General features: G+C 37.0%; 1 protein-coding gene across 3 annotated transcripts in view; it reads left to right on the forward strand.

The window, feature by feature from the left end:
- Nucleotides 1-18,422, forward strand: part of MPPED2 (metallophosphoesterase domain containing 2) — a 122,438-nt gene that overhangs the window by 58,695 nt on the left and 45,321 nt on the right. For all 3 annotated transcript variants that reach the window (XM_071455246.1, XM_071455248.1, XM_071455247.1), the window contains exon 4: nucleotides 7,586-7,811. In XM_071455246.1, the coding sequence (XP_071311347.1) occupies nucleotides 7,586-7,811 (226 nt within the window). The remainder of the gene's footprint in view (nucleotides 1-7,585; nucleotides 7,812-18,422) is intronic.

The raw sequence follows: 18,422 nt of genomic DNA on the forward strand, positions 1-18,422 counted from the left end.
TTAGGGTTCATTTTTACGTTTTAGCCTAATGCAATAGTAACCAAAAATGTTTCTTTTCAATTAAGTCCAGATTAAGTCCAAGAAGGACATTTCTACTTAGCCCTACTGGCACTGTGAAGCCAGAGCTTAAGTTCCAGCCTTAGTATTTGGAGTTCAAGGTCAGAGGCATTTGAAGCCACACAAGGTGCTGAAATTGGCCTAAAATTGGTCAGCCCTGGTACATTAAGATCTCGATTGCAGGAGAAAATCAAAAGTTCTGTTGGACAAAATGGGATTTATTTCTCTGTGTGCACAGTGCACACACAGACCCTGAACTGCAGGGGCTTGATGCAGGTGGCTCTGTCACTGTAAATACAGGGAAGTTCTGTTTAGGGGAGCACCCTTCAGCTCTGCCAGACAAAAGGTGTTCTGGCCTGAAAATCTCCGATGGTTTTCAAGGTGAGCACCATTTCCCTTAAAGGATCCCTTGGAAGGGGCACATGGCACAGACCTGGGAGTCCTTCAGGTATTATCAATTTGCTGTGGCAAAGAGGACAGGAGCAGGAACTCCCATGAATGCAGGAAACACTTGTGAAAATGAAAAGGGACAGACAAAGCTATTGTGATTTCCAGGTAGGGTGGTGGTGTCTCAGAATTGGCCAAATTTAAAGAGAAATTTCACAGCTGCCAGCTCCTTTGATTTTAAGTTACGTGATTTTTATTTTTTTTTCCCTCTTGAAAGCTCTGTCTTTTAGGTTGCATAATTAAAAGCCTGAAAAGAGAGCCTTTCCAGGGACTAGCAAGCAATCTGTGCTGCTTGCGTTTCAGATTTCATAATTTTAAAGTCAATTTGGGGGGACTTTTTACACCTAAAGTTGGCAGTGCTGTGAGCTGCAAAATCTGGAGGCTTTTTTTTTTTTTCTTTTTCCCTTTTGCTTTTGAGGTTAGGCTGAAGAAAAACTTCAGGTTCTGTTTCAAAACAAAGCAATGTCACATATTAGTTGTTAAAATTTTAGTGAAGATTTCCATGTTTCAATAACAGCAGCCCAGTGAAGTTCAAAACAAGCTTGGAGATCAAAAAACAGGACAAGTTATGTCAGAATAACGCAAAGGAAGCCGCGGAACGCCGAAGGGAAACAAAAGCTTGTCACTTAGCTAGTGCTGCCTTTCTCCTTTCAGCAGACAGGAGGGAGATATTAATCACAAACAGTTACATTAGAATAATGTTATGGTTGAGACATAAAAACATCAAAGCAAGGAATGGTGACCAAGTGCCAGAGCGCGGTTGGACCAGACCTGCGGCCCAGCAGGTTCTGCAGCGCACGTGGGGACGTTTTGGCCTTGTGTCGTGCAAAATTCACTAGGTTTTCTTGTGGAGGAGAGAGAAGGAGTGGACACTTGGTGTCAGGCACCAGTGATGGTGCACATCAGAGTTGTGTGCAGTGCCTGCACGGGTGGAGCAGCACCCGTGCTCCCTGGGCACCGCTCGGCCGAGCTCCACATGCACCCAGTGCTTCCTTGCTTTCATGGGTTTATGGCTCAACCCCGGCATTATTGTAACGTAGTTTTTTGTGTTTAATGTTCCTTAGACTTGGTTTTCCATTGCCAGCATGGAGGAAATCCTAATGCATGAGTTTGAGAGGAGAAGGCAGCAGACTCTGAACCTGCTGTGTGGCTCGATCCGCAAGCGTGAGTATTAACGCTGGAGCTGTCAGGCCTTGTGGAAATTAATGAAGCCTGACGGCTACAGAGGGAAAGGTCACAGGCAGAGCTTGCACTCACCTAACATTTCTGTTTTGTTGTGTCTAACAGTGCTCTCAACAAAGGGGAGCTTTAATGTACAAGCGTTGGATTTATCGCAGGGATTCCAGGGTCTCAGCCTTTGCTTCTCCCTGTGCTGCGATGCGATGTTTTCTTTGCATAAAGGCAAAACACTTACATGTTCATTCATCCTCTCTTCTTGCTCTATTGCCCATGTGTGTTTTGCCTTTACTTTTTTCTTCTCCAAAACTGGAGGGAAAAAAAAAAAAAGAAAAAAGAGGCATCAGAACTGATGGTGGAATATTTTTCACTGGGAAGACTTTGAGAGATCTTGTGCTTCAGTTCTTTGTACTGTTTTAGAAGCATGCTCTGGTTTTGTGCATGTTCTGTTTCTTATTTGCTGTTTTTTTTTTTTTTTTCTTTTAATTGTTTCATTGTGTAGGTTTCTACAGACACAGGGAGCCAAGCCTCATAGAAATTCATGGGCTATGTTTTCAGCCAGTGTGTTGGTTGATACCAGTTTGAGCTGTTCTGTTGAGGACTTTTTGTGGAGGCTGACTTGTTTAAAACAGCCAAAATATTTTCATAGTCAGTTGGTCAGTCTCATCTTAGAAAAGGTATTTTTCTTGCCCAGTTTTGGATCTCGGTACCTGAAGTGGGTTGTTGGTGGGATAGGCCCAGCTTATCCTGTGGAAGCTCAAGTCTGTATAATTGTACTTAATGCAGTCTAACTCACTTATTGCTGCTGAAGGAGAAATAGCAGCCTTTGAGAAATTCTGCCTTTGTTTTTAAAAGCTGAAAGGAGCTTCTGTGTGTTGGGACTGTGCTGTAAATGCTGGGAAGAGAGAGTGCCCATGGCCCTGTGATGCCAAGGGCTTTCCATGAGAAACCTCTCAGGAAGAAGTTGCAGAGCTGCTCACCAGAGCTGGGCTCTGCTGGCTGCCCTCAGCAGCTGTGGGGACTGAAGTCTGCAGGAGCAACACAAAATCTGCTCCTTCTGTGTTTACCCCTGGATGTGTATGGGGCTGGTTATAGGGGAAATGCTCCATGACCAGTTTTGCACTTTTGGGGCATGCACAAAATACCAGAAATTTGAAGTGATTCACTTGCACGCACATCTCTTTCTTGTGCAGTTTTCCCTCTTTTTAAGATTTATACTTCAAGGCTTCTCAGGCTGTTTCTCAGCATATGGCCAAAGGGTTTATGAGGCTATGAAACAGGCATGAAAAAAGCTCCATGTTTCATGGAAGTGCTGTGTGGTTTGAATAGTTAATGCATGCGTATGCATATTCAGAGCTTTGCATCAAAACCACTTGCATATCATTTTTGTGTAAATACACGTTTCCACCACTACACAGACAGCTAGTATCACATTATTTCTCATTCCCCTACTTCCCTGTGGGGTTTGCAGGTAACAGTAGTAGAAAAATAATGTGATTTTCTATTTTTATAGGGGCTCAGCAGTTAACGTTCACTGCCAGGCACACTTCTTTTCATGTCTGGCAGCTCTGCAGAACTTGGGTTGTGTGACTAAACTGTACTCATATGAAGCATGCTATTAAAAGGGGAATGGCTGTTCAACAGATTAAGGCTTCCTAGGCTCCAAGTGCTTAAGGTGAATTTAAAGAAAGCCACTGAAACAACTCCTTAGGTAGGTTAAAAAAACCCCACAGCCCTCTGGCCCCCAAGCTTGCCCCCTTGTCCCATGTAATATAGATATTTAAAGTCAGTCTGTTGTTCAGCTGACACTTGCAGTGATGTGAGTGCTGCAGCCAGCAATAGAATAGAAGTTCTGCATTAGCAGCATTCAGACCCCCACTCCTTTTTTGCCACATCATTTTTCATCTTTTCCTCATTTTTCATTTTCATCTGATGCGCTCTGCTCTGTGCCCACCAAATCCTTGTGTTGGCAGGAAGGTGTCATGGCACAGGAGTAAAGATGAACCTCTGGGGGACAAAGGTACCTGGGATTATAGCTTGAGGGTTGACTTGTCAGACCAGTCACAGAAGTTTTCTGAGACTCCCAGATTAATGCATTTACTGTAAACAATTCAATTTTCCCAAGGCCTTCAGAGATAACCATTGTTGCCTTTGTTTGAGCAAGAGCAGTATTGACCTTTTGGCTTCCAGAAGAGAACAACTTGTTTAATTGCAGTATTTTCTTGATCAATGATTACATTGTGCCCTTGCTTGGACTGTTGAGGGTTGTTGAAAAACATCTGAACCAAAATAATAGATATATTTTGAAGATACACATGTACACCCTGTGTGTGTGGACATACACATAGATATGAGTTTCAAATACTCCAGTATAAGTGACTCTGCTTCACAGACATAGTGCCCTGGTTGTTTTTTGGTAGCTGTAATTTTAGCCTTTTGATCTCACCTGTTAAGGATTTCAGTATTTTAAATTACTCAGTTATTATACTGGGAGTTAATAATGGGGGTTTCTGAAGTGCTCAGCCCAGCAAACAGATCCCACTTTTTCTAGTTTGGAAAAGGATTTTTCTAATTGTTTTCCAGAGTCACAGTATAAATTTAGAATGGATGATGTTGCTGGTGCATAATGGAAGATTTGATAGTTAGGAAATCAGACTAATAAAGACCAAATGTGTCTAACAAAGATTTAGTGAAGGAAAATGAGGAAAAGCCTTCCAACCTCTGTGTTGTGCTGTACAGGCAGCGCTGATACAGAGACACAGAGATTAATCTGGTCAAGCTACAACTAAATTACCATGGAGTAGGAGATTTTTGAAGATGACTGTTTCTATTTCCATATTAAACACAAGGTCAACAGATTATAGACAAAGGGCAGGTCTGCCAAAAGAAAACAAAATATTCCACAAATTATATCAGAGAGAGTGGATGTTGTGCAATGCCATGGGGCCTTTCAAGAAGGAAAAACCAGAATGTGATGAATAAATAGCTGATCTGACTGCAGGTAATTTATTACTGTGATTAGTGCTATATAGTCCTTTTCCTCAAGGAAGACAGAAGAATTGAATGAGACTTTCTCTTGGCTGGCTTTTGATGCGTCTTATTCCTAAAAAATACCAACAACTGTCTTCACACCAATTGCAAGAAACACTGTCTGGGTTCCCCCTACAGATCTCAGGTGCTTATATGACATGTATAATGCTACATTTATGTGTTTTAATAATTACTGATGTCACCATTACTTTGCCTTTGCATGTCCTTTTTTCAAGATAAAAAAAAAAATACTGGGCAAAAATGCTCCAGGCTTAATTGGTCATAATATCAGCAAAACGTGCTGGTTTTCAAGTCTATCAAAATGACAGGAAGTGTAAAGCTTGGACATGTATCAGGTAAGATGAAGGGTTTTCTGTGTTAAAACAGGCAAATGTTGATAACTTAGCTGAAACCTGAATTTAACTCCTCCAGCCCACTTCTCTGAGAATATTATCACACCTAGCTTGTTTTGGGGGATTGATGGTTATGACAAGTGTATCAAATTTCATGCTGGTGATATCTTTTATGTTTCCTGGGAGAAGAGAAAATAGCAGTTTTATCTTGTGCCCAGGAGTCACAGAGAGCAGGAATTGTAGGTACATGCCACACAGAGTTTTTAAATAAAAATGCATTGCAGAGCAGCACGTGGTAGAGATGGGCAAGGGGAGGAAAGTGAGAAAGGAGTGAGTCAAAAACTGTAGAGGAGCATTTATTGCATCTCCCCAGCTTTTATTCTAATGCAGCACCACCACAGAGAGCCATGAATATGTATTTTGTTCAGACCTGAGGTGTGTATGAAAAACATAGTCTGCTTGGTTTTTTCAAGGGATTTGTATCATTTTGGTTTTCCATCCAGAATTCACTAATTTTGCAGAGATGATGGCTCGTGTAATTCCTGTTTCTGAGCTGTAAATGCTGAAAAAGCAGAGGGTTCTGACTGGTTCCCCTGTAAGTCCTATTTAGGGGAAAAGTTAATCTCGTTGTACATACTTAGAGCTTTACTCTGAAGCTCACTTTTAAAAACAACCCAGACCAAACAGTTTCAAAAGCTGAAAGACAAGTTTTAAACTAGCAAAGCCACTTGTGTTTAGGAGCACTGTACTCACAAGAAATGTGTAGCACCTGATTCTCTCTTCCCTGGGACAGATGCTGTGAGTTCCAGACCTGGAAGACAAACCCAAAGATTTCTATTTCATTTTGCCGCCTTTATGAAAAAAAAAACAAAAAAACAAACCAAAACCAAAGACAAACTGCACAGAAACCCCCATAACAAACCCCACCATTTTTAAATGATTCTTAGTAATAAACACCAAAATGAAGGATAAGGTATGAGGCTAAGACATCAGGGAAGGCAGGAGGAGTTAGCTTTGATGCAATCCTACGTGGGATTTTTGGCAAGTCACAGTGGGACAGATTTTGTAAGAGAGCCTAACTTCTGTGAAGACACCACAGTATGGGACTGCATTTTTAAGGGAGCTCAGCACCCAGTATGTTTATTTGGAAGATCTGGCACTGATTGCTGGTACCAAGTGCTTGAAAATCTGTTCTGAGCTCCAAAAATCTGGCTCTGTGGGCATGATCCATGCCTCCTTCCAAACAATGGTATTAGTTTCCCTGAATTGAGGGGAGCAAACATGTGAATTTTTACTTCTGACTCTGATGGCAAATGAATTAATCAGATTTCCTTTTTCCTAGTTTGTCTTATGTGGCTGAGTTTCATGGTTGCTTCTACTTGTGTGCTTTTTACAAGAAATGAGATACTGCCATAAACATAATAACAATAATAATATAAAAATATGTTGCAAATGAATTGAAGCTTTGAGGGGTAGGCTAGGTCTTGAATAAATGTGGGTTCTTTGCTTCTTTTTTGCCAAGGTCAGGATTAAATGTGTGAGAAGGTATTTTTTGTTCAGACTCAGATGTTTATTAGATCTTATCTGTGTTACAGTCTCACAAACCCTGAGTTCTGCAGCACTGCACTCTAACAAACTAAAAATGGAGCTGAATCTCTCTCTCTACAAGGCCTTTGAAGGATAAACTGTCCAATTAAGAAATGATACCTAAATTACTTTTACTTTTAACCCAATAACCAACCACACAATGTGGACTTTTTATCCAATTACACAAAACCACCCAAACCCATGGAGAAGAAGGTGAAGAAGAAGGACCAGCCTCCACCCTAAAGCCTCCATCTTCCTTTATATATATATATATATATATATTACTATATTCTATGTTTCCCCCCCTGTGATATCACACATTTCTACTCAAACTCCACACCCACAATCCCAGTTCTGTCATTCCATTTTGGAAGCCTTCTCCACAGCCTCAGGTCAAATGCAGTGTTCTCTTGGGGGTCAGTGCCTGCCAGCACAGAAACCCTGAAATTCTCAGCATCCAGGGTTCCAGCAAATAAATGTCACTGGAATGCAGATGAATCCAAATAAAGCTATAATTTAAAAACCACCATCCCCAGCAGTCTGGTGCTCTCAGGCCATGGCTGGCATCCTGCAGTCCCTGCTCACCTGCCAGGCTCCTCACTGCTGGGGACTGACCTGCGTTAAAGCCCGGTGGGCACATTCGGGTGAATAACCCAGCAGGGCTGGTTCACGCCCCCTTTGGAGGGGTGTGACTGCCAGCAGCTGTGTTGCTGAGCCCTGCAGCAGGGGCTCTGTGCTGTGCCATGGCTTTGTGTGCCATTCTGTGCATTTTGACCCTGTTCCACCGGGTGCAGGAGGAGCAGCATCCATCCGTGTGCTGTGCCCAGCGCGGAGATGCTCCCAGGCCTCGGGTGTTCCGCTCTGTCACTGCTGGCTGGCTGCTTGTTGTGGGAGGAGGAAATGTGCTAATGAAGTCCTCTTTTTTGTTATTTCAGGAAACCTACCATATGAATATAAAATAGTGATTGCTGGGAATCATGAACTGACATTTGATAAGGAATTCATGGCAGACCTTGTTAAACAAGATTACTACCGCTTTCCCTCTGTGTCCAAATTGAAACCAGAGGACTTTGACAATGTTCAGTCACTCCTGACAAATAGTATTTACTTACAAGATTCAGAGGTAACAGTTAAAGGATTCCGAATATATGGTGCCCCGTGGTAAGTCTCAATTTCAACTTTCTTTGCTGTTTATTGCTTGAACCCCAGCAGGAATCATTCCTGCTGAACCTGCATGAAGCTGCTTTGTTGCATTGCCCTGCAGAACAGAATCAGACCTAGCTGTAACCATTCTGACACAGCTGCTTTTATTTTTTTTTTTAATTTTTTTTTTCCTTTTCTTTTTTGGGTAGATAATCTCTGTTTAGCCATGTGTGTGAAATAAGACAAAAGGAACTTGTAACTATTTCTGTTCTGCCTGTTGAATGCACCTAAACCGTGGAGTCAATACTGACTCTGTGCTTGTGGATGAACTGTGGTGGCATTTTGGGATGCATTAGGGAAACTCCATTACATTCTATACTGCTGAGCTATTTATATCTGCTGTGCTAATAGATAGGTGTGGTGGCATTTAACACCCACACAGCACAAGGGCACAAGGCAGCAGGTGCTTTAAGCCTTATTTTTGAGCAGTTCTGGGCATTGTTTTCTTTTTTGCTTGTAAAGCTGTGATAACAGAATTTCAAAGCACTTTTGGTCTCATTCCACCCATGTGTCAAGCATGTCATGCAGGAAAGATTGCTGCCCAGTTTTGTGCTAAGGAGATCCTGCCTTGTTTTTTCTACATGTCATTTAATTGTGATGCCTGACATCTTTCTCTGGAGCCTTGGGTAGCACTTGTTCTAAATTCTCATGCTGAGAACAGCCACAGTCCTCTCAGGCTTTACCAGAGACCTGAACTTGAGTGATGGTGATAATCACTCTGTTGCTTGGAATTCTCAATTGTCAGCAGAAGCACTGAGATGCTAATTTATGCACACCTATAAGAAGGGCTTGTTATGAGCTTATAACTTATTTTTGATGTCAGGCTTGCTTTAAGGGTGAAAGCAGGAGAGGGGTTGAACCAGGAAATGGGACAAACCTATAAATGCATTAGAAATTTTCCCCTTCAGCTGATCTTTGTTGCTTTGGCCTGCATTCCTTGGTGGCTGGTGTGGCCCCACACATGTTGATGCTTCTGATCATGCTTTCTCCTGGTCCTGTTGTATGCATCAGTGCTGGCTGGAAAGCTCTGATCTAGCTCTGTATCTCACATTCCTGACTTGAGCTGCTAATCTTTTAATTTAAGTCATAGCCTTTAGCTACTAGTTTAAATCAGCCTGACATTGCTTGGCTAAAAAAAGAGTAATGCTCTAAATCCTTGCAATATCAGCAAATTGGGAAAGATGATCTTAATTCAGGTTAGGAATCATCTCCTGGAGTCATTTCAAAGCAATTTTTTTGTAATAGCAGCACAGAAGGCCTTGGGTAGTGAGGTGGGTTTGAGGTTGGCTGCAGGGTGAGGAGCTGAGGAAGATGTTCTGCTGAGGTTGGGTTGTGTTCAGCTGCTTTTGTGTGTGTGCAGCAGACTTGGAGGGCCTCTCCAGTGATTAGGGAGTGCAGGCATATTTCCAAATTTATTTGGATCAGATTTAATGAACTCAGCTTCCTACAGCACTGCTGGAGTGACCTGGAGAGCACAGGAGAGAACTGTGTGATGCACCTTAAATTTATACATACTGGCAACTCATCATGTTGCTTTTTCTTCTCTTTTCCTTCCCAAATCTGTAATGGAAATCTGTCATCCTTTTGTCCCCAGCTTCATTTAGAAGTTCTTTCAATTTGCAGGTGTGCACATGGATTTAGAATGTTTGCTCTGGAATATGAAGGGGCATCACATCAAGGCCCTGAGTTGTCTTAGCTGTAAAAAATGAATGGCATGTGTCTCCTGACCTAGCCATGGAAGACAAACCTGAATTAATCTTTCCTAGAATCCATTGATAGCTGGATTTTTCCCATTAGTGATGCCTGATACATGAAGCTAGATTATTAGGAATTGACACTGAGCCCTAACCAAGTGAGGATTTCTCTCTCTTGATCTTCATTTGTGTTTAGCTGCCAAAAATTGTTGTTAAATCATGTCTTCAGCAGCTGTTGGTGTGGAGTTGAGGTTACCATTTTCAATTCAGCTTTTTAGATCAATCAGCCAGTCTGTGTTGAGAGCAGAAATGTGGTATTGTCCATGCATTTTCTCTCTCTCTCTCTCTTTTTTTATTTTAATAATGACAGTTTTTAGAAAATGTAAAAATTTACTAGGTTTTTTTTTTGTGTTTAAGCCAATCTTTCAGAGGAAGAAAAGTCCCATCAGATATTAGTAAAATCTGCTCTAATTTTGTTCTGTGCCTGGAAACTGAGACAGAATGATCAGACAAGCATTTTACCACTTCTTAAATTTTTATACCCTCTCCCCTCCAATCACGTCTTGCTCTATTCCTATAAATCTTCAGATTACCCCAAAGGAGGTGAATTTGTGGGATTTTTTGTGTATTTACAGCCTCCTTACTCCAATTAATTCTGTCACAGTAATGGGGCACTGGTCATTAACCCAGAAGACGTGCCAACCCTAACAAGAGATAAGTTGGCATGTTCAATTTATGTGCAGTTTTGTGAGTATTTCCAGAGGGGGGGAAAAAGTTCTCATTTGCTGATAAAGCTACTGATTTTAATTTAAAAAAGGGGGATCAAACCAAGAATAACAGATGTGATCCTGGAGGTTTGAGCCTGTCAGGGGTTTCTAAGAAGTAATTGCCAGAGTACTGGGAAGGCTGGCTATAATTCATCTATCTAGAAAATGTAAATTGCCATCTCAGTGTAAATACAGAGAGGAAATATCAGTTCATATTCATTACATGCTATTACTCAGGGTACATCTAAAAGCTTTCTAAAGACCTAAGAGAATTCAAGTAGTGCCTCCTAACTTACAATTTAGCAGGATTTGTGAGTAAAAAAATAACTTACAATACATGGGAGCATTGGTGTGTGTTTGCAATTGGAATGTGCCGTGGTGCATAACAACAGCCTCTGAGGAGCAGAAAATTTGAATTTAGCCTGATAGTTCTGAGAGCATTAAATGGCATTAGCTGGAGGGAAGTTGAAAAGAAGAGTCTCAGCTCCTAAAAGAGAAAAGTGCAGGGGTGGGACATAAATCACATTCAGAGCTCTGCTCATTTTCTGAGGTGAAGAATGTAAGTGACATTTTCACACCTTAAATAGGAGATTCTTTGATGTACCTTGAAGGAACAAAATGGCTGAAGATTTTCCATTTGGTCTATAGATAACAATCCACAAAAACATTCCCCTCCTTTCTCTTCCTTCTGACTTTGCCCTATGAACCTGGCTTGTTTGCTGGGAAAATAATTGATAGTTTATGCAGTAAAAAATTCTGTGAGATTCCAGTGAAAACGTTTCCTCCTCGGGAAATTCGAGATTGAGGTTTGCTATTAAACAGGATGGAAAATAAAACCAGTGATGGATTTATGAATTTTTAAATTTTCAGACTCCCTCTGTGAAGTAAACATGAGCATAACTCATGCTGATGTATCTGTGAAAGGGTAAGGAGACACAGTCTGTTTTTACTGCAGCTTTGGGTGCTGAATATGCATAAGTGAATTAGTCGAAGTTTTACTTATATTCAAATGTTATTTTAAAATATGTGATGTTTTTTTAAAATTATATTTGAAATGGTTCATCCATGCTGAGGGCTGAATTTACCACAGTGTGCTTGTAGACATTTGGGTACAAATCTTCTCACAGTGTGTGTTTTCTAATGAAGCTTTAAAAGCACTCAAACCACCAGAGGACTGCAGTTAACTGGAGACAGAATTTGTTTAAACCACATTCTGACAGAAACAATTGTTCAGGGAGAATATTTTTTGCTGTTCTATTTCATTCTGCTGATCAGCTCTATAACTTTTGTAGGTTTTTGCCTATTTGAAAGAGAAAAGTAGTTGAAAAGAAAAAAAATGTTCTGATGTGCTTTACTTTGTGTGCACTGAAATTTGTGATTCTTACCTTTATGAAGAAGGAGGCAATAGGCTTATTTATGGATTTTAAATTCTGTTCTGCATAAGAATTTCACAGAAAATGCCAAAAGCTGTAAGTGTAAAATAATCTAACAAAACAATCCTTTACATCGTTTTTAGCTGTGAAATTGTGTGAGCAAATTCCACTCACAGAATGAGAAGTAAAGCTGGAGGTCTGGAACTTTCAGCCTATATATTTGTTTAGATAACTACAGATAGATGTATCTTTTTGAAGGAAGAAATGTGTAGAGTAAATATATAAAATATATACCATATTATATATATAACATATATTTCTATGTGTATAATATTTCTATATATTTCCATATATTTTATATATATATATATATATATATATATATATATATATATATATAAATGTATAGACCTTCAGCCAATATATTTGTTTAGATAACTGGAGATAGATGTATCTTTTTGAAGGAAAAAAGGTGTAGTAAAAATATACAAATATGTAAACATATAAATAAATATTTACAATATAATATATATTATACATATAAATATATAAAAATATATAATATATATTATATATATACACGTATAAATATATATAAATAATACATATATAAACTTTCAGCCAATATATTTGTTTAGATAACTGGAGATAGATGTATCTTTTTGAAGGAAAAAAGGTGTAGTAAAAATATACAAATATGTAAATATAAAAATAAATATCTACAATATTATATATAATGTATATAATATACATACATATAAAATATATATAAATAATACATATATAGACTTTCAGCCTATATATTTGTTTAGATAACTGGAGATAGATATATATCTTTTTGAAGGAAGAAATGTGTAGTGTAAATATATAAATATATATAAAATATATACCACAATTTATATATAGCATATATTTATATGTGTATATATAAAATATATAAATATATAAAATTTATAGACTTTCAGCCTATATATTTGTTTAGATAACTGGAGATATATATATATCTTTCTGAAGGAAGAAATGTGTAGTGTAAATATATAAATATATATAAAATATATACCCTATTATATATATATAACATATATGAGTATATACAAAAATATATCAATATATAAAATTTATAGACTTTTAATCTATATATTTGTTTAGATAACTGGAGATATATATTTATATATCTTTTTGAAGGAAGAAAGGTGTAGTGTAAATACATAAATATATATAAAATATATACCATATTATATATATAACATATATGTGTCTATATAAAATATATAAATATATAAAATGTATAGACTTTCAGTCTATATATTTGTTTAGATAACTGGTAAGAGATGTATCTTTTTGAAGGAAGAAAGATGTAGTGTAAATATATAAATATATATAAAATAAATACCCTATTATATATATAACATATATTTATATGTGTATATATAAAAATATATAAATATATATAATTTATAGACTTTCAGTCTATATATTTGTTTAGATAACTGGTAAGAGATGTATCTTTTTGAAGGAAGAAAGGTGTAGTGTAAATATATAAATATATAAAATATATATATATAATATATATAAAATATATATATTATATATATATAACATATTTATATGAGTATATACAAAAATATATAAATATATATAATTTATAGACTTTCAGTCTATATATTTGTTTAGATAACTGGTAAGAGATGTATCTTTTTGAAGGAAGAAAGGTGTAGTGTAAATATATAAATATATAAAATATATATATATAATATATATAAAATATATATATATTATATATATATAACATATTTATATGAGTATATACAAAAATATATAAATATATAAAATTTATAGACTTTCAGTCTATATATTTGTTTAGATAACTGGAGATATATATATATCTTTCTGAAGGAAGAAATGTGTAGTGTGAATATATAAATATATATAAAATATATACCACATTATATATATAGCATATATTTATATGTGTATATATAAAAATATATAAATATATAAAATTTATATATAAAACATATATTTCATGTTATATATTTATATGTTATTATATGTTAATATATAGGTTTATATATGTTATATTTGTTATATATATTTATGTTACAAAAATGTATATATTTTTGTATATGACTATATACAAAAATATATAAATATATAAAATTTATAGACTTTCAGTCTATATATTTGTTTAGATAACTGGTAAGAGATGTATCTTTTTGAAGGAAGAAAGAATATATAAATATATATAAAATATATACCCTATTATATATATATATATATATAACATATATTTATATGAGTATATACAAAAATATATAAATATATAAAATTTATAGACTTTTAATCTATATATTTGTTTAGATAACTGGAGATATATATATATATATCTTTCTGAAGGAAGAAATGTGTAGTGTAAATATATAAATATATATAAAATATATACCACATTATATATATAGCATATATTTATATGTGTATATATAAAAATATATAAATATATAAAATTTATATATAAAACATATATTTCATGTTATATATTTATATGTTATTATATGTTAATATATAGGTTTATATATGTTATATTTGTTATATATATTTATGTTACAAAAATGTATATATTTTTGTATATGACTATATACAAAAATATATAAATATATAAAATTTATAGACTTTCAGTCTATATATTTGTTTAGATAACTGGTACGAGATGTATCTTTTTGAAGGAAGAAAGGTGTAGTGTAAATATATAAATATATATAAAATATATACCATATAATATATATAACATATGTGTGTATATATAAAAATATATAAATATATAAAATTTATAGACTTTCAGTCTATATATTTGTTTAGATAACTGGTAAGAGATGTATCTTTTTGAAGGAAGAAAGGTGTAGTGTAAATATACAAATATATATAAAATATATTCCCTATTATTTATATAACATATTTATATGAGTATATACAAAAATATATAAATATATAAAATTTATAGACTTTCAGTCTATATATTTGTTTAGAAAACTGGTATGAGATGTGTCTTTTTGAAGGAAGAAAGGTGTAGTGTAAATATATAAATATATATAAAATATATACCATATAATATATATAACATATGTGTGTATATATAAAAATATATAAATATATAAAATGTATAGACTTTCAGTCTATATATTTGTTTAGAAAACTGGTATGAGATGTGTCTTTTTGAAGGAAGAAAGGTGTAGTGTAAATATATAAATATATATAAAATATATACCATATTATATATATATATAACATATATTTATATGAGTATATATAAAAATATATAAATATATAAAATTTATAGACTTTTTTATTTGTTTAGATAACTGGTAAGAGATGTATCTTTTTGAAGGAAGAAAGGTGTAGTGTAAATATATATGAATATATAATATATGTTATATAAAAATAAATATAAAATATATATAAACAATAATTACATAGAGACTTTCAGCCTATATGTTTGTTTAGATAACTGGAGGTAGATGTATCTTTTTGAAGGAAGAAATGTGTAGTGCAAAAGCCAATCCTGTACAAATCAATGGATGTCAATGGTTAACAGAGTCAGCTCGTCGTGGATAACTGGAAAGCAGCACAAACGTTAAAGATGGCAATCAATTATTTAAATCCTGCCTGCAATCAGTGCTTTGCATCCCTGTGATGCACACGAGTTCCCCCTGAGCCGGGTGGGAGCGCAGCTCTCCCCTCCTGCAGGAGCAGCAGCGTTGTTCAGCAGCATCCCCCACCTTTGTCAGGCTGCAGCTGGTTCAGGTCTCAGGAACAGAGGCACAAAGCTGGCCTCCCAGTTGCTTTTAATGAATCCTAGTGGGTTTTTCCTGTGTCCAAGAATCTGATCTGGAGGGTGATCCAGAGGTCAGGAACAAACAGCTCACTATCACTCACGTCTGCACAGCCAAGGCTTTCATTTGCTTTTTTTAGTAACTCCAGAGGAAGTGCCTTAACTCTTTTTTCAGAAGCAAAGTTTTAATTGGCATAGATAATGCAACTTTAAGAAAGCAGAGGCAGGTTCAGCCATCTCCTTCAAAAATAATGTTTTGTGCAGTCTTTTCTTTTCAGCCCAGTGTAAAATCTGGGGTTTCATCAAATGATTTTACATCAGTTAAAAATGATTTCTCTGACTCGGTTTCTTTCTCTGCTTCATTTGCAATGATATTTTAGTACAAGCAGCTCCAAGTTAGTACTTCTGCCTTGTTCTGATCAGTGTTTTCAGACTCTCTGTTTATCCTGTCAGAGAGGTGTCAGAGGGTTTTTTTTTTTTTCTTTCCAATTATAAGTTTTGTAATGCATCATGGGTTTTGCTGACAGTCTTCAAGTTCTTGAAATAGCAAGCAAATTAACAGCAGATATTGAGCGTGAGGACTGGAAAACCAATTGGCAACTCACATGATGGGATTCAGATACACTGATGGGTTGGAATGGATCTCATTTCTTTTATTTTCATGGTCTTAGCTGGCAATTAGCTCCTGTCTAAAAAAAAAAGGAGGGATAGAAATTGGGCTATTCAGAAATAAAGTTCTTCTTTGCTGTTTAATGGTGAGGAAACCAGGGGAGACTGGACAAGGCTGTGTGTGTGTTGCACCAGTTTTTCAGGAATTCTTGTGTTTATGCAGTAGAAGTCAGCAACTGAGAGAATTATTGGCAAAGACTGAAGTCTCCTGTCTGTATGTTAAACAAACACAGCACCACTGCAGCGTGGCTATGTTTAAAGGTGCAGGCTTCTGTTTCGTTTTTCTTGGCATTTCTCCTCCAGGTCTCTGAGTTTAGAAGGGAAGAATGAATTCCCCCTGGTCTAGAATTGCAGAGGTTTGTTTACATTTCTTGCCTTGTCGGGAATGTGGCTGATTTTTCTTTGGTCTCCTTGATATCAGATTGACTTCCAAGTAAAAAATTATCCTGATTACTTTTAAAAGCTTTCTTTCTTTTTTCTTCCTTTTTGGTTTTTTTTTTTTTTTTTTAAATAAAGAGTGGGATGTTTGGCATTTTAAATACACTCACTCATAAGTAATTTTTAATCCTGTGGCACAAACCCTGCCCTATTTTATTTAATTCTTTGGACAGCTCTGCATCCTGGCACTGGGGCAGATCATGAAGTCTTGATCTTTTCTTCAGGCTTGACTTCAGCAGGAATAAGAACTTTAGAGTATTCTTTACTAATGTTAACAAATAAACTCTGCCTGTTTGTGAATGGAATTCTAGCCAGTTAAGCCAGACATAAAATAATAGCTCTCCTAAATCGTTCCTGGTGTGGAAACAGGGATTTGAATTCTTCCACAGCAGTACAGACAAATGATTGTGGAAATCTGCTCTGAGACTCTAATTCTTGCTCCATTTTCCTGGAGTTCAGGAAAAAAGCAGAGAGGCAGAAGGAGCCAGAATGAGCTGTGGTGTTGGGGTGCTCATCATTCATGGTGCCCTCCTCATTTGTAGGTTGGAGTATGGTTTGCTCAACAAGAAGGACATTTTGATAGACAAGCTGTGCTTAAACTTGTAGTTTTGCTTTGGTTGGTGTGTTTTTAATTGTCAGAATCAAGCAGTTTGCTTTCCTTTAGCTGAGCCCTGGAATAACACAGTGGTCACTGTGCAAGGAGCAGGCTGAAAGTATTCACAGCCAGCAAGGAGTTACCAAGAGAAGGAAACAGAATTCTGCAAAACTCCTGGCATTTTTAACTCTGGAGCATCAGGCTTTGTCTTGGGAAGGGGTTTGAAACCCCTGAAAGAATGGGAGCTGGGAAAGAGGAGTTGTTAAGGCAAATCTGGAGATGGGCTGTTCTGTACAGGGCAGGACTCCTTGCAGTGTGTTGATGCTTGTTGAAGAAATTCTCCTGCACTTCAGGGCTCCTGCTTTTCCATTTCCTTTCACCTGCACATGCCCCACGCCTCTTTGTGGTGGTTTGGTACAGAAGGGAAGGCAGACAAAGCTGAGAACACCATGCTGTTCAGGTTAACTGGGAAATTCCCTCTCTCTAGGACAGCCACCTTCCCAGCAGCAGAGTGGAGAAGTAAGAGAGGGGCTGCAGCTCTGACAAGCTGACACCAGGATGGATTTTGCATTGCGTGCTGCTCTTCAAGCCTCATTACTCTCATTGCTTCATTTCCCCTATGCCCTGAGCAAGAGGGATTAGGGAGCAGGTGGATGCTCTGAGTGACAGGCAGAGGAGCCTGTTGGAGGATGTGTTGGGTCTGGCTGAGCTGGAGTTTGTTCCTCACAGCACCATCCCAGAGCTGTGCTCTGCCCTGGGGGCTGCAAGGGTGCTAATAACACACCTGTGCTTGGCTACAGCATCAGCACTGCTTTCTCCAACACCCCTCCCCTCCATCAGGAGGCTGGGCAAGGTTTTGGAAGTGCTCACAGCTGGGACACTGACCACAGGAATATTCCATAGCACGTGATGTCAGCTCAGATGGAAAAGCTAAGGAAAGTGGGGGGATGGTGTTTGGTATTTGCAGTGTTTGCCTTCTGGAGCAAGCACTCCATGTGATGGAGCCTGGCTTCCTGGGGAGTGAAATGAGTGAAATTAGGATGGAGGAGGTGACAGGGAGGAAGGTGCTTGGGTATGGGAAACAGATGCAATCTACAAGTGGTTTGTTTCACAGTTCATCTATTCAGGACAAACAGGAAAAACGTGGGAGAAATTTACATTGCAGGTAGAGTTGACAATAAAGCTCACGTGATGTGATGGGATTAAA

This window comes from Agelaius tricolor, unplaced genomic scaffold, assembly GCF_023055355.1.
Source record: "Agelaius tricolor isolate 1412-34295 unplaced genomic scaffold, bAgeTri1.0.p SCAF_46, whole genome shotgun sequence".
Lineage (NCBI taxonomy): Eukaryota > Metazoa > Chordata > Aves > Passeriformes > Icteridae > Agelaius > Agelaius tricolor.